The following is a 13,893-nucleotide window of genomic DNA, read 5'->3' as shown; positions in this document are numbered from 1 at the left end:
CCCCATGGGTTTGGGCTTTTCTAGTGAGACTAGAATCAGGTATTCCCCTGCAGGAGTTAGTGGTGGTCTTTAGTTACCCCCCCCCCGAGAGACAGGTGGACACAGGCAAGGCGGTTAGAGTACTAATGTACATGTGGACCCTGGAGAGGTGAGTGGCAGAGCAAACCTCAGTGGTTTAACTGAGGACTTTCTTCATAATCTTTCAAATGTGTTTGTGTGTGTGTGTTCATCTGGAAAAAAAGGAAACCAGAAACACTTTTGAGCAACCATGGAGGACATACCCGTCAAGTGACCCTCACCTGGACTAGCCACACCTCCGACACTGAGGTCACAAACCAAAGGTCACTTCAATCATTTCAGATTCTCCTGTTACACTTCGCCGGTGCGACTTAACAGCGACACACCACACATAAAAGCCAGACAACATTAGACCACTTGAATATGCTGTATGAATGAACACCACACATATTAACTGTGAGCCATGTCCAGAGTGGAGGCTTTTGAGGATCCCGACCCCCGTTCCCAGCTCAAGGAATTCCGCACGGACATCTCCATGGTGATTGATGATCCCTTCCCACTGCTCTATGGGTTGGTGGACCGCAGCATCATCAGCGACCAAATTCTGAAGGTGAGCTATGGGAAGTATATAATAATAATGGTATATTTCATATTGATGTAAGAGCTCTTGTGGAGAAAGTTTGAGCATTTCATGATGTCAGCTTGGACGGAGGTCACGTACAATTATAATATTTTCTCTTCAATACATCGCCTTGTAGATTGTCTCTCGTAACAGCCTTAACTGAGTTGGTTCTGGGTGCTGAGAAGACCTTGCAGATCATCTAAATCTTATTCTTATCTATAAACAACAACACAAATCGGTGTATATTTCACTCTGTACCATTTTCTACAGTACATGGAACATTGAATGACAGTTGGTAGAGCATGGCGCTTGCAACATCAGGATAGTGGGTTCAATTCCCGGCACTAGGCCCAAGTAAGAATGTATGCCCGCATGACTGTAAGTCGCCTTGGATAAAAGTGTCTGCTAAAAAGTATTATTATCATAAAAATTTGTGATGACCACCCATAGGAGACCCTGGAGAGGGAGGGCAGAGAGGGGATCCACAAGGCCATGTACTCCCTGCTTTCCAGGCTCCTGGAGCAGAGTAGGACCACCATCCAGGCCTTCTGGACCAACCTGGCCAAGGACTACAACCAGCACAGCTACCCCAGACTGCAGGCCCTCCTGACCAGCATTCAACCAGGTTGGTAACCCCATCTTAAGCAGATTCTCATCCTGTGGCACTAGAACCCCTGAGGGTACTTGGTTTATCCACAGGGGGTACTTGGGTTAGTGATCAATTGCATATGAGGGGGTACGTTGGACAGAGAAAAACAGTTGATTGAAAGGCTGTGTCCCTGAAGTGAGGGAGTTGAGTTGAAGTGACATAGGAGCGTTGCTTTAAAACCTCTTAAGGATCCGACCCTTTTTTTAAATTGTCGCCTAAAATGACATACCCAAATCTGCCTGTAGCTCAGGACTTGAAGCATATATGCATATTCTTGATACCATTTGAAAGGAAACACTTTTAAGTTTGTGGAAATGTGAAATTAATGTAGGAGAATATAACACATTAGATCTGGTAAAAGATAATACAAAGAAAAAAACATGTTTTTTGTTTGTTTTTTGTACCATCATTTTTTAAATGCAAGAGAAAGGCCGTAATGACTTATTCCAGCCCAGGCGCAATTACGATTTTGACCACTAGATGGCAGCAGTGTATGTGCAACGTTTTAGACTGATCAAATGAACCATTGCATATCTGTTCAAAATGTTGTATCAAGACTGCACAAATGTGCCTAATTGGTTTATTAATACATTTTCAAGTTCATAATTGTGCACTCTCCTCAATAGCATGGTATTCTTTCACTGTAAAAGTTATTGTGAATTGGACAGTGCGGTTAGATTAACAAGAATTTACGTTTATTATGATTAGAATTTATTCTGTGGGTGGTGTTCCATTTTGTCAGGTAGGGAGATGGTGGGCTCCAAGCAGGGGAAGAGATCCCCACGAGGGTCTCGAGAGTCCCACAGCAGGAAGAGGAGCCTGGGGGAGAGACACCCTCATCACCCTCACCACTCTCAGCACCACGGCAAAAGTAACAACAGTTTAGGTGTGATATAAGATATTGTACCAGATACCCATTATAATGCACTCTGTAGCCATATGACAACTAGTTGTACTACAATATACTCAAAACTCAAGTGTTTCTTAACCAAGCTCATTATCCATGTTTTGGTGTCATTGTTCCAGGTAGCAAAGTGAAGTCAGTGAAGAAAAGTGAAGGTGCTGCAGTGGTCTCTCAGATACCTGCTGGAAAGGGTCATCAAATCTGTTTTATATTCCATTCTCTGTTTGTGTTTCTGTTATGATTTGAGGAAGGCACAAAATATTTGATATCAGCATAAATATATCAACATCATCACTATAAACTGACCATTATTACTGTGCTATTACCATTTAGCAGGTGTCCAGGCGGTGTCCACCTCGGTCCAGAGGGCAGTCACTCTGTCGTCCAGTGAGCTGCCGGTCAGCTGTGGGGCCAGAGAGGAGATCCTCATCAAACAGGTGTTTGGATCTGGTGAGTAACACTGGAATCACAACACTATCCTGATCACAACCCTAACCTGATGACTGTAAACCTTGTATTGCAAGTTCAAATCAAATCAAATTGTATTTGTCACATACACGTGTTTAGCAGATGTTATTGGGGGTGTAGCGAAATGCTTGTGTGTCTAGCTCCAACAGTACAGTAATATCTAACAAGTAATATCTAACAATTTCCAACAATACCCAAATCACACAAATCTAAGTAAAGGAATGGAATTAAGAATATATAAATATATGGATGAGCAATGTCAGAGCGGCATAGACTAAGATACAGTAGAATATAATAGAATACAGTATATACATATGAGATGAGTAATGCAAAATATGTAAACATTATTAAAGTGACTAGTGTTCCATTTATTAAAGTGGCCAGTGATTTCAAGTCTATGTATATAGGCAGCAGTCTCTAATGTGCTAGTGATGGCAATTTAACAGTCTGATGGCCTTGAGGTAGAAGCTGTTTTTCATTCTCTCGGTCCCAGCTTTGATGCGCCTGTACTGACCTCGCCTTCTGGATGATAGTAAGGTGAACAAGCAGTAGCTCGGGTGGTTGTTGTCCTTGATGATCTTTTTTTCCTTCCTGTGACATCTGGTGCTGTAAGTGTCCTGGAGGGCAGGTAGTTTACCCCCAGTGATACTTTGCGCAGACCGCACCACTCCCTGGAGAGCCCAGCGGTTGCAGGCGGTGCAGTTGCTGTTCCAGGCGGTGATACAGCCTGACAGGATGCTCTCGATTGTGCATCTGTAAAAGTTTGTGAGGGTTTTAGGTGCCAAGACCAATTTCTTCAGTCTTTTGAGGTTGAAGAGGCGCTGCTGCGCCTTTTGAGGTTGAAGAGGCGCTGCTGCGCCTTCTTCAGCACACTGTCTGTGTGGGTGGACCATTTTAGTTTGTCAGTGATGTGTACACTGATGAACTTGAAGCTTTCCACATTCTCCACTGCGGTCCCATCGATGTGGATAGGGGGGTGATCCCTCTGCTGTTTCCTGAAGTCCACGATCATCCCCTTTGTTTTGTTAACGTTGAGTGAAAGATTATTTTCCTGGCACCACATTCCCAGAGCCTCCCTGTAGGCTGTATCGTCATTGTTGATAATCAAGCCTACTACTGTTGTGTCATCTGCAACTTGATGATTGAGTTGGAAGTGTGAAGGCCACGCAGTCATGGGTGTACAGGGAGTACAGGAGGGGGCTGAGCACGCACCCTTGTGGGGCCCCAGTGTTGAGGATCAGTGAAGTGGATGTGTTGTTTCCTACCTTGACCACCTGGGGGCGGCCCGTCAGGAAGTCCAGGACCCAGTTGCAGAGGACCCAGTTGGTTTCAGACCCAGGGCCTCAAGCTTAATAATGAGCTTGGAGGGTACTATGGTCGTGGTCAGATTTGCCGAAAGGTGGGCGGGGGAGGGCCTTGTAGGCATCCCAAAAGTTGGAGTAGCAGTGGTCGAATGTTTTAGCAGCGCGAGTACTATTGTCAATGTGTTGACAGAACTTTGGCAGCCTTTTTCTCAAATTTGCTTTGTTAAAATCCCCAGCTACAATAAATGCGGCCTCAGGATATGTGGTTTCCAGTTTGTATGAAGTACAGAGAAGTTCTTTGAGGGCCGTCGTGGCATCGGCTCGAGGGGGGATATACACGGCTGTGACTATAACTGAAGAGAAGGCTCTTGGTTAATAATACGGTCGGCACTTGATTATGAGGTATTCTAGGTTGGGTGAACAAAAGGACTTCAGTTCCTGTATGTTATCACAATCACACCATGAGTCGTTAATCATGAAACAACACCGCCTTTCTTCTTCCTGGAGAGATATTTATTCCTGTCTGCGTGATGAACTGAGAACCCAACTGGCTGGACGGACTCAGACAGTATATCCCAAGTAAGCCATGTTTCCATGAAACAGAGTATGTTACAATCTCTGATGTCTCTCTGGAAAGAAATCCTCGCCCTGAGCTCGTTAACTTTATTATCCAGAGACTGAACATTAGCAAGTAATATACTTGGAAGCAGTGTGTGGTGTGCACGCCTCCTAAGTCGGACTAGAAGTCCGCTCCGAGCTCCTCTCCTCCGCCGGCGGTGTTTTGGGTCGGCCTCTGAAATCAGTTCAATTGCCCTGGGGGGTACGAACAAAGGATCTGATTCGGGAAAGTCATATTCCTGTTCGTAATGCTGGTAGTGCTGGTGAGTTACCACTGCTCTGATATCTAATAGTTCTGTAATAACACAAACAATTTTCTGGGCTAATAACGTAAAATATAATACATACAAAAATAAAATACTGCAAAGTTTCCTAAGAGCTAGAAGCACGGCAGCCCTCACTGTCGGCACCATTTTATGCACCAACAGAGAGTTTATAGGAGTGCACAGTAAATATGCATTGCAGTTGCGCTGTAAATATGTGGCTTATTGCACTTCCATATGAATTTTATTGTATATTATTCTATGTTTTTATGTATTATGTACTTTGTCTTTTTAAGCACATAACCAAATGAATTTCCCCCTGGTGGGATACTAAAGTTGATTTTAATCTAATCTAGATAGCCGTCAGCCAATGAACCTCCACAGACACCATAAGACACCATCTCACCATATCAGGTTTTATTGTAGGCATTTAAATATTAAGAACAAAAGGGGAGCGTAGGACTACATTTTGTTGTCTTTCTACAGGAAGTGCCAAAAAGTGCATTAAAGTGGGTGGTGAGTATTACACCTCTGGGCCATTGGATGAGCTGACTGGAGGCCTCAAGACAAAGTCTGTAAATACTAAATACCACCACAAGGAGGAGTCCAGCACCAGGGTTAGAGACGTAAGTGACTGTTCAAGCAATACTGTTGTATTCATATATGATTTTCTCAGGTAAATAACCAATCATTTTGAGAGGGAGTGTGTTTCTGTATTTGCCTCATGTAGTTGACAAAGAAAATGCACATTCATCAACATTTACATTTTCACATTGATTTGAAAATAGATTGCATATGAAAGATGAGTGTCTATCAGTGTGTGTGTGTGTATCCAGGCCCAGCGTAATGATGATGAGTGTGCAGTGTGTAAAGATGGAGGTGAGCTCATCTGTTGTGATGGCTGTCCCAGGGCCTACCATCTGACCTGCCTAGACCCTCCCCTCACCACAATACCAAGGTATACTTTATGTGAAGAATCCTTATGTGAAGAATCCTTTGTTGGACAGAATCCTTACTTGACTTCTGTGCATATAACTTTGTTTTATTTGTGTGTTTTTTTTTACATTAGTCCAACAAAAGTCAAAATCTTTCATAGGACCCAAGGTTTGGGACTCATCTCTGTTCCTTTCTCTAGTGGTACGTGGCGCTGTCAGTCATGTCATAGCAATAAGGTGAGAAGAGAGAGAATCTACCCATTACTACCTGTTCAGGTCAGTGTCAAAAGTTGGTAATTTCTTCAATACCATATAATTTTACTTCCGCTACTATTTCTACTACTTCCACCCTAAAGGTATGACATTGAGGTACAATGGTTCTACCTCAGTATTATAATGAGGTATACCTCAGTATGATATTGAGGTATATGATTTTTAACTCAGTATTACGGTTCTACCCTGGGGTTGGAACCGGTTCAGGGAACAAAACAGAAAACCGGAAAAGAAGAGAACATTTCAACAAACGGAAACAGAATCGGGAACAAAGTGATCTTATAGTGTTCCGGAACATAACCATTATTTTAAAAGCATGAGCCAACTCTTGGATGTTCAAAGTTATATAATTAAGTATAATTATGTAATTCAGTGAAGTAATGACAGGCCTGCTAATATCCTAAACACATTATAATGCAGGTCGTATCATGATGCCTAGCGCTTCAAGTCAAGCCTCCTGAATGTCCACCGCTCTCTCTCACTCCCACCTGCACAAGGAGTGGAATGTTACAGAGACCGGTACCCAGACTAGTAAACAACTAGCTTGCCCAGTCCATAGCAAGCTGCTCTATCCGCACTGATTTGTGGAGTTATTTGTCGAGCTAAATGTAAGAAACAATGTCTATTTCGCAGGTTAAAACCCCTCTAGGGTACGTGAGACGGTAGCGTCCCACCTCTTCAACAGCCAGTGAAACTGCAGGGCGCCAAATTCAAAACAACAGAAATCCCATAATTAAAATTCCTCAAACATACATGCATTTTACACCATTTTAAAGATACACTTGTAAATCCAGCCACAGTGTCCGATTTCAAAAAGGCTTTACGACGAAAGCAAACCAAATGATTATGTTAGGTGAGTGCCTATTCACAGAATAACACAGCCATTTTTCCAGCCAAAGAGAGGAGTCACAAAAAGCAGAAATAGAGATAAAATTAATCACTAACCTTTGATGATCTTCAGATGACACTCATAGGTCTTCATGTTACACAATACATGTATGTTTTGTTCGGTAAAGTTCATATTTGTCACGCCCTGACTTTAGTTATATTTGCTTTCTTTATTATTTGGTTAGGTCAGGGTGTGACAAGGGTGGTTTGTTTAGTTTTTGTATTGTCTTGGGTTTTTTGTCTTGTCTAGGGTTTTTTGGTTATCTATGGGGATTTTGTATTGTATGTAGGTTTATGGTGGCCCGAATGGGTTCCCAATCAGAGACAGCTGTTTATCGTTGTCTCTGATTGGGGAGCCTATTCAGGTTGCCATTTTCCATGTTGGTTTTGTGGGTAGTTATTTTCTGTTTAGCTGTTTTGTTTGTCTGACAGAACTGTTCGCTTTCGTTCTCCTGTTTGTTGTTTTTGTTCGATTGTTTTTTTGGATTATATCATGAACACTTTAAACGTTGCGCCTTGGTCCACTCCTTTAAACGGCCGTGACAGGACTACCCACCACCAAAGGACCAAGCAGCGTGGCCAGGAGAGGCAGCCCCAATAAAAAAAATTGGGGGGAGGCACACGGGACGGTCAGCAGAGCCGAGGATGGAACCAGAGCCAGTCGGGGTGAAATTGGAGGTGAGCGAAGCAGAGACAGTGAAGGAGTTGATGGGGAGATTGGAGGAGAGAGCTATGAGAGAGCTGCTGTGTTGGTGCATGAGGCACGACATTCGCCCTACGGAGCGTGTCCTCGAGTTGATGTCACCTGAGTCAGCTCTCCATACTCGTCCTGAGGTGCGTGCTAGCCGTCTGGTGAAGACTGTGCCAGCCCCACGCACCAGGCCTGCACGTCTTGTGCCAGCTCTACGCTCCAGACCTCCAGTGCGCCTCCAGAGCCCGGTGAGTCCTGCGCCGGCTCTAGGGATGGTTTCCCCAGTTCGCCAGGAGAACCCAGTGCGGCCTCATCCAGCTCCCCGCACGTGCCGGGCTAAGGTGGGCATGCAGCCAAGAGGAGCGGTGCAAAGGCTACGCACCAGAGCTCCAGTGCTCCCCCACAGCCCGGTTCGACCTGTGCCTGCGCTCTGGAGGTGCCGGGCTAGAGTGGGCATTCAGCCTGGAAGAGTGGTGCCAAGGCTACGCACCAGATCTCCAGTGCTCCCCCACAGCCCAGTGTATCCGGTTCCTCGGCCAAGGAAGAGGCCTCCTGGATGTCTCCCCAGCCCGGTGAGTCCTGTGCCTGCCTCCTGTCCGGAGCTGCCAGAGTCGCCCTCCTGTCCGGAGCTGCCAGAGTCGCCCTCCTGTCCGGAGCTGCCAGAGTCGCCCTCCTGTCCGGAGCTGCCAGAGTTGCCCTCCTGTCCGGGGCCCATGGCGAGGGTCCCCGCTCCAGAGGCGCCACCTAAGTGGGCCAAGCCTAAGGTGGAGCGGGGTCCACGTCCCGCACCAGAACCGCCACCGCGGAGAAATGCCCACCCAGACCCTCCCATATAGGTTTAGGTTGACTTTAGTTATATTTGCTTTCTTTATTATTTGGTTAGGTCAGGGTGTGACAAGGGTGGTTTGTTTAGTTTTTGTATTGTCTAGGGTTTTTGTCTTGTCTAGGGTTTTTTGGTTATCTATGGGGATTTTGTATTGTCTAGGGGTAGGTTTATGGTGGCCTGAATGGGTTCCCAATCAGAGACAGCTGTTTATCGTTGTTTATCGCCATTTTCCATGTTGGTTTTGTGGGTAGTTGTCCATGTTTAGTTGCCTGTGAGCACTACGTTGGCGTCACGTGTCGGTTGGTTGTTTTATTGTTTTGTTGGCGACATCGGTAAATAAACAAGTATGTACGCTCAAAACGCTGCGCCTTGGTCCACTCCTTTAAACGGCAGTGACAATATTTATGTCCAAAAATCTGAGTTTACATTGGCGCGTTACGTTCAGAAGTTCCAAAACATTATTTGATTTTGCAGAGAGCCACATCAATTTACAGGAATACTCATAATAAACATTGCTAAAAGATACAACTGTTATGCATGGAATTTTAGATGCACTTCTCCTTAATGCAACCGCTGTGTCAGATTTCAAAAAAGCTTTACGGAAAAAGCAAACCATGCAATAATCTGAGTCGGCGCTCAGAGCCCAATCAAGACACAAATATATCCGCCATATTGTGCAGTCAACATAAGTCAGAAATAACATTATAAACAGTCACTTACCTTTGATGATCTTCATCAGAATGCACTCCCAGGAATCCCTGTTCCACAATAAATCTTTGTTTTGTTCGATAATGTCCATAATTTATGTCCAAATTCCTCCTTGTTGTTCTAGCGTTCAGTACACTTTCCAAACTCACGACGTGCGGGCAAGTCCAGCGGAAAGTACGGACGATAAGTTTAAAAATATATATTACAGTCCGTAAAAACATGACAAACGAAGTATCACGATTGAATCACTTCAGAGTGTTTTCTATCCAAATCTACTAATAATATGCATATTGTAGCTTTTATGGCTTTGTAGCAGGCCGTTTACTCTGGGCATGCTTTTCATCCGGACGTGAAAATACTGCCCCCTATCCCAAAGAAGTTAAAGAAGGAACTTAAAGGAACTCTATAAACAGCTACTTTTTTGGGGTTCGAAACGGTTCAGAACTTTATTATGCTGGTGGGAACAGTGGAACGGAACAGAATTTTTGGGGGTTCTATTCAGAATGAAATGCTTGGAAAAAAGATTTAGGTTCCAACCCCTGTTTCTACGCCAATATGACATTGAGGCATAACGGTTCTAACTCAGTATGACGTTGATGTAAAAGAGTTATACCACATTATGATATTGAGGTATAATGGTTCTACCTCAGTATGACATTGAGGTATGACAGTTCTCGTCTTCTCTCCCATAGCCCTTGGCTCAGAGCCAGTTGACAGAGACCAGCTCCAGTAACTCCACCATAGACTTCTCCTTCTTCTCTTCCTTATCCTCCACCTCTCACTCCAGCGTCACCACAACCAAGAGCGGTCAGGTCTGTGCATATCAGGTGATTCTTTATTTTTGTTGTCTTTAGTCTCCTCCAATTTTCTATTATATTTTCTCTATTTTTCTTCAAACGGTTAGTGTTATCGTTAGTCATTTCAAAGTCTCTTTCAGATTATTTTGTGCAATTTATAATAACACCTTGTAATAAAGCTTTTATAACGATTAGTACATCGTTTATTAATCATTTATTAAATCATTACTTTATGTTTGTGTTTCCAGTGACCAGTGTCATTTCTCACAAAAAGGTGGACATGCCATTGGTAGACATTCCAGCAGTACCCATGCTCTTTAAAATAGCCCAGGACATATCAATGGTAAAAGAGTAAGGACACAACACAGGACGTTTGAAAGAAATCTATCAACCATTTCATTCACAAAACTGTTGCAAGGACATGGGGAAGAGTTGTAATGCAAATGTTTTGCTGTTGTTGTCAACCTCGAACAAATCCCAGGGAGATAGTCGACACACGACCGCTGGCCATAACGGCCCGTTTTTCTCTAGTGGATTTTTATTCCTTCATTACTAGTGATATGTGACTGAGGTAGAATGTTATATGTATGACTTGCAGGTAGAAATGTGGCATGTAGAACCTTTAAATGCTTCCAGTGCTTTGGTCTTTAAAAGCGTAGACTATTTTCACATTTGCTTTGTTTTGGGGGCACTTTTACTGAGCCTTTAGAAGTAGTAACTCTTTCCACGTAATGTGATGGCAGTCTATGGACTGCTCCAAGGAGGGACTGCAATCAACGCATTGGTTTTGGTAGAAAAGTCCATGCTAATAAATGCTAATATTAGCATTTTCAGACGAAAAACGTTATTTGTCTCTGCGTGAATTTAGACTTCACACTACTACAACAGTGTGACTGTCTTGAAATAAAAAAAATGATATAGTGCCTTAAACATCTTCTGTACTGTGTGCTTATTGTTTTACCATTTATATGTTCTAGACTATTTTGAGCATCAGGTACTGCTGGAATGTCTAACAATGGCATGTCCATCTTTTTGTAAGAAATTACACTGGTCAATCAAAACATTTATAAAGTATTTCTAAAGTATAAAAATACTTTACTAATGATTAGTGCGTGGTTTATAAGGACCCATATTAAAAATCTTATGCATGATCTTATGAATCCTTATCACATATTCTAAAAGTTGTTTATAAATGTTTCTATAACCGGTTGGTCAGAACAAGCATTGTGGTTGGTTGAGATGTGTTCTAAGCCACACTGAAAAACATGTTTAGCACAGGTAAGCCTATGATGCAAAAAATGGGCATCTGGTTTTCTGTTCCATCTGAGAAATCCCTGTGCATCAACTGTCCCATCAGTCCAAATCATTAACTTGATCTCCACTGTAAAAATCATCTAGACATTTTTTCCCATTGCTTCTAGCCTAACATTTGGTTTGTAACGGAGGGTTTGTACAAACTTTTATGTATGTTTCTCAACATTTGCAACATTGTTTCAATACTGAAATTTGATATCCACTGTCCTACCAGCTTCAGTTTGAAATGATTACATTAGCTGTGTAGTTGGCTAGCTCCTCTGAACAGTGTCCTGAAGGGAGAGCACATTTTCTATGCCAAGCGAAATCACGCATCATAAGCTCATTGCCATGGATGTATCCAAAACAGCTTAAACAAATGCAAATGCAGCTAATTTGCTGTTATTTTAGCTGCCTGTAGACCTTTAGCAGTAGTTGGCTAGCTAGCAAGGGATAAGAGCGTTGTTAGCAGGCATGGCAACCAAACATTTAGAACGACTGATATAGATATAGAACAAAAAGACTATACGGCTGGGTCGTGTCTATGGCAACCTAATCGATAGAATGATGCCAACCTAACTGATAGAATGAACGGCCACCCGGCCTGGCTTACAACCATAGATGTGTCGGGACCAGGCCTATATTTTCATTGAGGGCTGAAATAGTAGCCTATGACTGCATTTATAAAAATATGTTTTTTTATTTAATAGGAAACCCATATTAGAAAAGCAAATGTACACATTCGAGGTTGTGCAAAACTACATTTTTAACACGGCTATGCTAAAAAAAAAAGCAGTTTAGTACGCATTCTCGTGTACAATTGCATTAGTGAATAACTAGCTTACTAACATTACATAATATGGAAGTAATGATTTATAGATGATGAATAAACTATTTACTTATCCATTATACATGCTTTATAACAAGGTGTTATAAGTGCTACAGTACAAGTGCTACAGTTTGCTAACAGTGTGTGTGTGTGTGTGTGCGTGCATGCATTTGTGTGTACCAGTGTGCAGGTGGCGAGGTGGTGGAGGTCAGGGAGACGTGTGGGGTTTGCCTCCTCAGTGGAGGAGACCTGACCCTCTGTCTCCAGTGCCTACAGAAGTACCACACCTACTGCCACTTCCCAAAGTAAGACCACCTCTAAATCCATCTCGTCCCACCTCTGAGTATTACTCTTTCAACCTGTCAAGTCATATCTTCTGTTTCTGATAGTGTATTCACCAGTTCATTCAATATTATAAGCTGCACATCTACTTTCTAAAAGCAACAGCGTTCTTTACTGTACATCAACTGAAAGTTTGCGGTCACGTGATCATTTGTGTGACGCTAATGGCTACTAATGGCTAGTAATGGAACGTTCAACATTATATCAGTCAGCATTCCTCTGTCTTTGTCTTTGACAGTGGGAGGTCCATCTGCTCCTCCTGCAGTAGGCCCTGGGGCAGCTCAACAGACAGAGAGGCGGAATCCAAGGGCTTACAGGTACTGTGTGTGTGTGTGTGTGTGTGTGTGTGTGTGTGTGTGTGTGTGTGTGTGTGTGTGTGTGTGTGTGTGTGTGTGTGTGTGTGTGTGTGTGTGTGTGTGTGTGTGTGTGTGTGTGTGTGTGTGTGTGTGTGTATTTGGTCATTATACAGTCTTATTTTCTCTCTCAACCACTGTACACCCAGGTTGGTCTGACTCCACACACTCAGGAGCACTCGTCTCTCTCAGAGCCCATCCTACACAAGGATGAACTAGACTCCATCATGGGAGAGGTGAATCAGACCTCCATGTGAATCAAGATAAGGGATATAAGATGTGAATAACGTGTCATGACATCCCTCAGCTATTTCATATAGAGATATGGATTTCTATCTCTCGGTGATAGACAATAGACATGTCTGTGGCAGGGAACTATTATTTCATGATGTTCTGTATTTGTCCTCTTTCAGCAGGGCTCCATCGACGGGATCCTGCAGTGGGCTTTCCATAACATCTCCAGGCCTCTCTCGGACACTCAGGGCTACTTCCAATGACATACACACACTCGCACACACACACAACAAGCTCAAAACACATGCTATGATCTCACACAAGCACAATCCCTCTTTCTTTTTATCTCTCTATCTCTCTGTATCTCTGTCATTCTTGAAAGAAGGAGCCACAGTTCAACATAACAGATGATTTCATTTCTATTGCTCCAGACACTGAGAATGCCTCAGTTCTAGAATTTCCTGAAGACCGTCACTTAGCTCAGGAATGTTGTTTTTGTACATTTTCAGGAGTTTAGCATAACTCCACGATGGATGCAGTGCAATGGCGTTTATTCTCGACGGCACATTAAAGAAACCGTCTATATTTTGAGACTCCTAGCGGGGGCTCACTTCTCATAGGCTAGATGTCAGATGTAAATCCGGGACACTCAAATGAGTATGATTCATGTATGCAGATGATACAGTGATATATGTGCATGGAAAGAACAAACAACAAGCTGCACAAGAACTCACTACTGTAATGGTCCAGGTTACAAAGTGGCTCAGTGACTCGTGTTTGCATCTCAATGTGAAAAAAACTGTTTGCATGTTCTTCACAAAGAGGGCAACATATGCTACTGAGACAGATGTCTATGTGTCAGGGGAGAAGCTCCAGGG

The 13,893-nt window shown here is 43.2% G+C and overlaps 1 protein-coding gene across 1 annotated transcript; it reads left to right on the top strand.

Moving 5' to 3' along the window:
• The first annotated feature begins 481 nt into the window (after positions 1 to 481).
• On the top strand, positions 482 to 13,278 carry aire (autoimmune regulator). The gene is made up of 13 exons (XM_039004513.1): positions 482 to 628; positions 1,091 to 1,265; positions 2,032 to 2,160; positions 2,316 to 2,384; positions 2,530 to 2,643; positions 5,333 to 5,472; positions 5,683 to 5,804; positions 5,982 to 6,051; positions 9,872 to 9,979; positions 12,270 to 12,391; positions 12,667 to 12,745; positions 12,931 to 13,017; positions 13,198 to 13,278. Exons 1-13 carry the CDS (start codon positions 482 to 484, stop codon positions 13,276 to 13,278), a joined length of 1,443 nt encoding a protein of 480 aa, XP_038860441.1.
• The last annotated feature ends 615 nt before the right edge of the window (positions 13,279 to 13,893 follow it).

This window comes from Salvelinus namaycush, chromosome 11 (genome assembly GCF_016432855.1).
Source record: "Salvelinus namaycush isolate Seneca chromosome 11, SaNama_1.0, whole genome shotgun sequence".
Taxonomy (NCBI): Eukaryota; Metazoa; Chordata; class Actinopteri; order Salmoniformes; family Salmonidae; genus Salvelinus; species Salvelinus namaycush.
This window is presented reverse-complemented; position numbering and strand designations above follow the sequence as displayed.